We start from the raw sequence: 10,157 nt of genomic DNA, 5'->3' as shown, positions 1-10,157 counted from the left end.
TGCTAATGTTTTTCTTAAAATGATTTTGGTTTATTCACCTTGTAACTTTGTTTATTTGAAAAGTTGCCTATATCGTTAAATTTAACAGTTACCACTCGCTAAGAGACTAAAATAAAACACTTTTAAATAATTTAAGTGCTTATTTTAGGTTCTTCAGTTTAATTTTAGGTTTTAAGGTTTAGATTAAGGTTTAAGTTTAGGTTGTAATACAAGGTGTGTTCGAAAGGTTCGGTGATTGGTCTCATAATTAAAAAACCGCGCCGGTTAGGATCTTGCACTCACGCAGATGCAGTGAGAGAAATGTCATCTAGAGCCATCTAACGGCCATTTTACGACAGATAAGAGGAAGCGCGCGCTATGAGCGGTTTAACACAGTCAGTGTGAGAAAGATTGTCAGTGTGACATGGAGCAACGCATAAACATAAAGTTTTGCTTCAAGTTAGGCAAAACGACGACGGAGACACATGATATGTTAGTGAAAGTTTACGGTCAGAGAGCAGTGAGTAAAACGTGTGTTTATGAGTGGTTTAAACTCTTTACAGACGGAAAGGAGGATGTCAAAGATGAGCCGCGGTCGGAGCGCCCTACAACAAGCACAACTCCAGATAATGTGGAACGTGTTCGACGGATGCTTGCGGCAGATTGGCGACTATCTTTAAGAATGATAGCTGGCGAATTGCAGATAAGCCTAGACAGTGTGAGCACCATTGTGCACAAACATGTGCATAAGCGTAAGATATGCGCCCGGTTTGTACCGTACTCGCTGTCAGACAAGCAAAAGCAATACCGGATGGAAACCTCTGGAGATTTTATTGACATGTGTGACCGGAATCCGCAATTCTTGGAAACAATAATTACAGGGGATGAGTCGTGGTGCTATCAATACGATCCGGAGACCAAGCGGCAATCTATGGCAGGGTGTTCAACGTCATCACTCCCTCCCAAAAAAAGTCGTTTGACACAATCCAGGATCAAGACGTTGTTGATAGTTTTTTTCGACAGTAAGGGTTTGATCCATCGTGAATTTGTACCCGCGGCTACAACCGTCAATGTGGAATACTACGAGGGGGTTTTGAAACGGCTGCTGCTACGCATACGCCGGATTCGGCCATAGTACCGGAATGGACAGTGGAATCTGCTCTATGACAACGCCCGGCCGCACACTGCGATCCGTGTAACCCAGTTCCTCTACAGGCACCAGGTTCCAGTTTTGGATCACCCTCCATATTCTCCAGATCTGGCTCCCGTGGACTTTTTCCTGTTTCCCCGCCTCAAAGAAGTTATGAAAGGCCAACACTTTTCCGACATTACTGAGATCCAACAACGTGTGACAACGGTGCTTCGAGCCATACCGAAAAAAGCGTTTGCAGACAGTTTCCAACATTTGTACACCCGATGCCAAAAGTGTATTGTTGCTAATGGCGAATACTTTGGCCAGTAAAGCTATTTTGCTTGTTTCTCTTGTTTCCTTTTTTATGGTAAAATTCACCGAACGTTTCGAACACACCTTGTATATACATATATGTAATATTTTATTGGTTCTTCCAGGGAACTTAGTAAAGAGTTGCATAGTTAGCTAGATAAGATGAAACTAATTCGCATTTTAGTCATGTTCGAAATTATTCTCCAGGTGATAGCTGCAATGAATGCCATTGGCGTAAATGTTTGCGATGAAATGGTTTGCTCCGTAGATAGAGTGGTGGACATAAAGACAGATGTGGCTGAAGTCAACATAATTTTATTGTTGGATAAAAGAATTCTGGAGACATAATATTTGCTTCACACATGATTATGGGTGCAATAACTCCATAATTTTGTATACATTTTAGATAGTAGGAAAACAAGAACAGCGAAGCGAAAGACGTCCTTTCCTAGCAGCAGCAGGTAAGAAAGTGAAGCGTATTAAGCAATCGGAGTTATTTATAATCTCGGTTCCTTTGAGTTCTGGACAGCGATTGGGCAAACGTTTACAGCAATGCTGAGAAACTGCAGGGAAAGAGTAAAGTAAATGATGCAGTATAGATGCGCTAAAGAAGGTGGTAATTTATTATTAGAATTAACTTTAAGACTTTACAGAACTATTCTCAGTTTATTCTAATTAATTTTAATTTTTTAATAAACCTCCGTCATATTTTTATATTTTAGACACACACATATTTAAGAGTTGATATTTTTCGTTTGTAGACAACTTTATTAAATGAAAGGTAGACTAAAAGTTTAAGAAGGCGAAATGTTTAAGAAGATATAGCTCATACACGACAGAGAACATGTTGAAATTGTTGTCTATGATTGGATAGACGTTTGGAAAAGCCACAGATACAAGGATGATCACAAAAGAAATTATTTTCGAGGCCATGTTTTCAGTCTATATCATTCTTGTGTGCGTGATGCCCACAATATTCCTATACACTCCTTACATCTTAAAAAAGGGAAAATACAGTTAAATGAAGAGACGTGGGTTAATTACCCATGACCAAACATAGGAATTGCCTATGTCACAGCTGGAGTATTTATAAGCTTGGCTCCTTTGTTTGAATCCTGAACAGCACACAACAGGGAAAGAATGAAGTTTAGAGCAGATACTTCGAAGCGTTTGTATTTAAATGAGTATTAGGAATTTAAAGAGTTATTGCCAGTTAGGTTAATTTATTAAGATAGTACTTTTTTAAGGATTTTCCTTCATATTTTTATACCTTACATATACACACGTAATTATCTGACAACAGCTATTTACACCGTATGCTATAGAAGAATAAGTTACTAAGGTTTTAGTTTGACAGCAAATTTTCTGAAACCCCCAAATTTCTGACGTGTGGAACGCGGCAGTGATTCATCTATGAAATGCATTTACTGCTAAGCGATGATATATTTCACTGGACAGTTCTTTAGAATTTATTTAATTTTCCTCGTATTCTTAAACTGGCTTGTTACTTCGATAATAATATCCCAGAAGCGTAAATGTCATGAAAAACGTTGAATGTGTTTAATCTCGGGCGTGTGTTAAGCATGCATACATAATGAATATGCATGAATCTATACATGAATGAAATAATAAGCTTAAATTAAAGTTTCACATGCTATCTAGGTTTCAAACCGTAGAATACAAAAGACTGATTTACTAAGAATCTAGAGCCTTGCATTTACAGCCAAAACTTGAGTAAATGCCTCACTAACCATACTTTTGGCATTGTGAGAGTAATGGTACAAACTCTTAATCGATAGATTACATTAAGAACAAGGCTCCTATTCTCTTGACCAAATTTATGTTTAGTCAGGAGGAAACATTAGGGAGAACCTGCAGCAATAACCGTATGCCCGCAGGACTCCCAGTCTACCTTTTACGGAAATTTCAAAAACTCGCACAATATCAATTTCAAAGAAACAATTTCATAGAAATTCGTACCTCTTACAGAAAATATTTCAGAGGAAAAAATCTATTTTGACAGATAAACGTTGCAGAATAAAGGAAAATAAATCAAATTTATTTAATAATTCGAAAACTCAGGGAAACCATTCCGATGGAATCAAGTAAGCGAAAATGTTAAAATAAAGTGACTAAACTAACAAAACTGAATACGGCTAGTGGGATAAGTCTTTCACTCATCAGACCTGAGTACATGCATACAAATCAGTAAATAATGCGAATTAGTCTAAACAAATAAAACAAAATTTTCCACTCACAGTCATATCACACTTATATCTGTATTACATCTTCATTAAAATTTGTATTATTCGTAAACATGATAATCAATATCATGTGATTACTTAGGACATCAGACGGTATCTTTGGGTAAAGGTTGTAAGAATTATGTTAATTTTATTAACAGTTAAAATTTTAAGTTAAACTCCTGTCAAATTCTTGACTTCAAATTACTACTTCCAGCCAGAACGTAGTTTTGGAATCACGTCTGGATACTTAATAAGGAGGAGCGGTATTTAAACCGCGAAGTTCTTCGGTCTGGGAGAGAGTGAGTGAGTGAGTGACGGAGGACGTGGGCACCATCCCTCTACCGTTACGGTTAATTGGTATGAGCACCACGCCCGCCCTTATCTAGAATGACATAATTAGGTACTTAGGTTATCGCTACCCATTCAGACTTGCATGGTACATATTGCCATACTCGGACTTGCACGTCTATTACACATGCCGTACCATATTCGGACTTGCTTATTCATACTTGCATGGTGCATTTACATTCATATTGCATGGTACATATTTCACACATTTCATATTACACATTACATTTACTGGGAAATTGAATATGACTTAAGTTTAAGGTTCTTTGCATCCGTAAGGTTCAATATTTACGTTAATTATACATGATTAGATACTTAGGTTAACTCTATGCATTCATTATTATTTACAGACTTGCATGGTACATATTACACACAGAGAGATTTATTAATACTTATGTTAAAGGTACTTTACATCTTAGGTATTTAGGTTAACACATAGTTTAACACTACGCATTCATTATTGTTTACAGGTTTGCATGGTGCATATTATATACATTACATAGTACAGCTTATATTTACTGAGAAAACTTGCATTGTACATAGTTCACGCATTACATAATACAAATTACATTTCTAAGAATTTAATTATTAATTAATAATATTGATTAATACTTGCATGGTACATATCATACATATCATACACATTTCATAGTGCAGTTTACATTTACTGACAGATTGATTAATACTTTTGTTTAGGGTACTTAATATTTATGTTTAAGGTACTTTACACCTGTTTGATTCAATTCTTACTATAAGTATGTATAGTTGGGTTCTTAGGTTAGCACATAGGTTGGCTTTACGCATTAATTATTATTTACAGTTTGCATAGTACATATTACACACATTGGTACATATTACACAAATTAAATAGTGCATGCTAATTAATTAGAATGGTACATATTATACACATTAAATAGTACTGTGAATATTGACATGGTACCTATTACACACAATTACTGAGACATGGGGTATATTTGCATGGTACATATTACACACATTTACAATTTACAATTAAAAAAAAAATACAATTGCTGAGAAAATTAGCATGTTACATATTACAATAATATTAACATGGTACCTGTTGCACACATTAAATAGTACAGATTAAAATTACTGAGAAACTTAATAGTACTTAATTTCGTTATGTTCAGACTTGCAGAATTGCATTTACCTATTACCATATTCTGACTTGCATGACTATTATATGTTCTATACCCTATTCAAACTTGCTTGATGCATATACATTCATATTGCATGGTACATATTCTCACACGTTACATACTACATATTGCATTTACTCAGAAATTGTTTTTACTTATGTTTAAGGTACGTTGCATCCGCAAGGTTCAATATTTTAATATTAATTAAACATAATTATGCATTCATTATTGTTTACAGACTTGCATGGTACATAGTACACACATTACATAATATTGATTACATTTACTAAGAAATTAATTAATAGTTTATGATATTAATTAATACTTGCATGGTGCATATTACTTGCTTATTATAGTACAGTTTACATTTATTGAGTGATTGATGAATACTTGTCTTTAAAGTACTTAATACGTTCAGACTTGCAAATCCAGGCTTGTATGATACATAAACATTCATATTGCATGGTATATATTTTACACATTACATACTATATATTGCGTTTACCTGGAAATTGAATATAACTTATGTTTAAGGTACGTTGCATCCGTTGAATTCATATTTACGTAATCATACTTAATTAGGTACTTAGGTTAACATTATGCATTCATTATTATTTACAGACTTGCATGATAGATAGTACATACATTACATTATCAGGTTCAATGTTTCTTCTAACCTTCTTCGGAAACATACAATGACCTGACTAGGAACAGAGAGCTTACTAAAGCTATGTTCACTAATTGTAGTAAGTAGACAGGATACAGACGAAGGGTATACAAGACCCTTTATTTTTCTTTATATACAATGACTTCCGTACTTCGGAATACAATGACCCTCCACTCGGGGTCTAACGTAAAAGGTATAAAAATAAAACTAAACTCTAATTTAACTTTAGAATAAGATTGGCCTTATAATAACAGGAAGCGTATGTAGCACAGAGACTGTGAACACTACAATACGTTTAATTTATCAAGAGGATTAAAACCTCTGGCCTGGAAGGCAAATAGCAACCGCGTAACTTCTAAGGTAAGCGGCCTGCTTCGAACTCACTGCTTCCTCTCCCTGCTTGGCAAAAAGGCCACACTTAAATACTTGGCGTTCGCCAGACAACTTTGCATAAACTCCTTCACGCTTATAATTCTGGCCGGAAGTAGAAAATAAGAAGTGATAGTAAAGATTTAAAATAAAATAAACGTTAGTAAAACTTAAGATCCTTACATACTTCCCGCCAGAGTTAATTAGTTTGAAACTGAGGTCTAAAACGACCTTGTTGAAAACTTTTAGCTCTAGAAACTAACGCGAGGCCAACCTTTTACAATCATAACTTAGCTAGAAACTAGAAAATTTAAAAGAAAGAAATTTGTTACAATAGCAGCTCCCGGGATATATAACAATCTCTTTTTTTTTTCATCTGTACTGCATCTAAACAGGAGCTTTATTCAATTCTGGTTCCTTCCAGAGATCTGGAAGGAAAACTAGTTTAATGAAATGTTACAGAATGACATTGCAAATAACATATAGAATATACTTCTCTTAACATTCTTATTTCATTCATGACTATTTTAATTATCTCTCCCCGTGCTCTCTGACATGTGTTGTAAAAACACCAAACACGAATGTGTTTCTGTCCACGTGTGCCACATTTCCTCCTACAATCAAAACACTAACGTGTTAAAATTCAACATACGAGACCTCTTAACACACCCTACTTTTCAACTCTAAACCCTGAGGTACTATTCTAAAAGTGGCTAACTCTAAAGTGTAGCGTCAGAGAGCCTAACTACATCATTCAACCTTTAACATATATTCGTCATGATTTAATCTTTACAGTCACACGAATAACAAATTTTTAACATTACTTTCACTTTTACCATATCACGATATTTCTTAACATTTAAAATAACAGTTCACATGTATATAAGAACATAACAACATGCCGTTAATTTTACACATTTGAAAACATACATTAGTAGTACATTGTTAACTTCTATTCTTTTCAAAGCAAGTGCCAATTCTTTCTACATTGAAATAATACTACATTTCAAAAAGTCTTTCAGACTAAAACTTCTTTCTTGCTAGAATGTTTTAAATAAAATTTATACAATAACTTTTTACAATATTTAAGTCTTTACACAACGCTATTATACATCAACTTTAGTTTTACGCGCGAGTAATTGAAAAACATAATAAGAAAATCGGTCACAACTCATTTCTCGCCCTTTTGGCGATAAAGGTAGACCTCGCATGAGGTAAAACTTCTTGAAATCTGCCACTTGCAGTAAGAATGAAAGATTAACTTAAGTTTGTAAAGTAACATAAAATTTTACTTATCTTTGTAATATTCAGACATCCTTTTCTGGGCCCAGTCTTTAAAGGTATAGCTGATAGTAGCTTGGTTGATCCTCCTTCTTGTACGGGCTCGCCCTTCAGTGCTTTCCTCTGGAAGCTTCCGTTTTTCACCAGTACGGCCACCCTTGAACACCTTCCTTTTGTGCTCTGCTTGTGGTCTTGGCCGTTTGAAGGCAGCTGGTCTTGGTGGAACCGGGAAACTTCTGTCGTGATCCTGCTTGGACCTCGTTGTTGGCCCTTCAAATTTTTCTTGTACTTTTTCCTCCGCCGCTGATGGCCCTTCCGCAGTTCGGCGACTTTTGCTGCGGAGAGTTCTGTCGGATGAGTCAATCTTCCGTTTCACAGCCGGGTTATAGTTGCCGTCCTTTCTCCCGGTCCTTTCCACATACGTCGTCCTTCTCCCTTCTTCATTCTGGGGGTGTTCGTGCACTCTGTTTTCTGGACGGTGGAACGGCTTCTTTTTCTTTTTACCTTCAGTTTTTCCGCGGGGCAATTTTCTTTTCACTTGCTTCTGTCTCTCATTGGCTTGCCCTTGTACTTGTCGTTTTCCCACCTCTGGAACTTGTACCTGCGGTGTCTGCCGTACCGGATCCTGCAAAAGATCTGAAAAGATTTTCATTTTATTACGATCGAAGTAGGGTTTAATTTGATCAATATTTGCGGAACAGGTTTCACCATTTCTTGCCTTTAACACTACAACAGCGTGAGTTATTTTTTCTATAACATATGGTCCTTCAAAGCGTGGAAAAAATTTGGCAGTTTTATCTTCTGGTGCTGAAGAAAGTGAATGCTTGATTTTTAAAACTTCATCCCCTACTTTATAAGTTACTCCCCGTCGTTTCAGATCATAGTATAACTTCTGTTTTCTTTGTGCTACTTCCGTATTCTTTTTTGCTTCTTTTATTAGTTTTTCTATATCACCCATTTTAAATTCTGGGGCTCTTTGTTGCACATAAAATAGTTTATCTAACGGTGTTATAACCTTTCTGCCTAGAAATAACTCAGCAGGAGTTTTGCCCGTTGTATCATGTTTTGCGGTCCTAAGGGCGAAAGCAAATTCATTGACATAGTTATCCCAGCTTTTATGAAAATTTTTAACATAACTACGGATAATTTTCACTATATTTCTGTTGACCCGTTCCGCTATATTTGATTGCGGCCGATACGGGACCATTTTTAAATGACGTATGCCCAGTTTTTGGCACATGTCTTCAAATATATTACTTACAAATTGAGGACCATTATCCGATATAACTTTTAGGGGCGCCCCGTATTTTAAAATATATTTATTTCAAATAGAATCGGTAACTAATTTCGCGGAGGCTCGTTTTAAGGGAACAATTTCGGTCCATTTACTAAAATGATCAACCATAACAAGGAGATAGCGACTTTTGTTTAACTGACTTTTTGGGAAAGGGCCCAATAAATCGATGCCGATTATTTCATTTGGAAATTCGGATTTAATACTATTTAGAAACCCGGCCGGGCGGAAATTAATATAATTAACGGCTTGACATGTTGGGCAGGACTGGACATACGCCCTTGTTAACTTTTGCAGTTCAGGAAAGTAGACTGCCTCGCGTACGCGTTGGATAGTTTTTCGAATACCAGCATGAGAAGCTAAAGGGCTGTCATGGAGCTCTTGCAGGATATTTAATCTAAGACTAGCTGGGATAACAGGTCGAAATTCGTTGTTGGAATTCGTAGTTTTTGTGTAGAATAATAGGCCATCTATTAGTTCGTAATGGGCCGCCCTATTTCTTATCGCCACAATATCTTGGTGGCTAAAATTTTCAGGATCCTTCAAATACTCATAAATACTTCCAAACTCAGGATCCTTACCCAGTTCGGTTATTACAGTTTCTCGGGAATTTATTGTACACGCTGTCAGCATTGCAACTTTTACGGTATTACCCTGTTCGTCTAATTTAATTCGTGATAGGGCATCTGCTACGATATTTTCCTTTCCGGGGGTATGCTTGATTACCAGATTATATTCTTGCAGCTTGAGTGCCCATCTTATTAACCTTGGGGATAAATTTTTCCCTGAGTACAATCTAGTTACCGCCGCATGATCAGAATATACTGTTATCGGCGCCTTTCCAAAATAGACTCGGAACTTTTGCACTGCTAACAGAACTGCAAGTGCCTCTCTCTCGGTCGCGGAATAGTTTCTTTGTGTTTGATTTAAAGTTCGGCTAAAAAATGCCACGGGCTGCTGATTTTGCGAAAGTACCGCTCCTACCGCATAATCCGAAGCATCCGCTGAAATTTCTAAATTTTCATCCTTTTCAGAAAATTTCAACACAGGGGCTTGCGTTAATGCTTGTTTTAATTTTTCGAAAGCACTATTGGCTTCAGCCGTCCACGAGAATCTTGCCTTTTTCCTTTTTAATTTCAACAATGGCTCAGCGATAGCCGCAAAATCTTTTATAAAGGACCTATAATATGAACAAAGTCCTAGAAAAGAAGAGAGCTTCTTTGCCGTGTTTGGAGTCGGATACTTTGGTACAGCGATTATTTTTGATTCATCTGTCTCGATCCCTTTTTGCGATATTTTGTAACCTAAATATTTTAATTCAGGGGCTGCAAATTTGCACTTTTCGACATTAACTTTTAGACCGGCCTCA

The 10,157-nt window shown here is 36.3% G+C and overlaps 1 protein-coding gene across 1 annotated transcript; it reads left to right on the top strand.

The window, feature by feature from the left end:
* Positions 1 to 403: 403 nt before the first annotated feature.
* Positions 404 to 1,114, top strand: LOC146997135 (protein GVQW3-like). The gene has a single exon (XM_085817815.1). The coding sequence runs from the start codon at positions 404 to 406 to the stop codon at positions 1,112 to 1,114; it is 711 nt and encodes a 236-aa protein (XP_085673941.1).
* Positions 1,115 to 10,157: the final 9,043 nt, after the last annotated feature.

The sequence above is a fragment of the Stegodyphus dumicola genome, chromosome 5, assembly GCF_044657685.1.
Source record: "Stegodyphus dumicola isolate Sdum_Otavi_A_Nest chromosome 5, ASM4465768v1".
Classification (NCBI taxonomy): Eukaryota; Metazoa; Arthropoda; class Arachnida; order Araneae; family Eresidae; genus Stegodyphus; species Stegodyphus dumicola.
The sequence above is the reverse complement of the archived record's forward strand: the minus strand, read 5'-3'. Positions and strand labels throughout refer to the sequence as shown.

Bases quoted from the DNA above. Each gene is read 5' to 3' on its own strand.
- LOC146997135 (XM_085817815.1), top strand. From the start codon at position 404: ATGGAGCAACGCATAAACATAAAGTTTTGCTTCAAGTTAGGCAAAACG.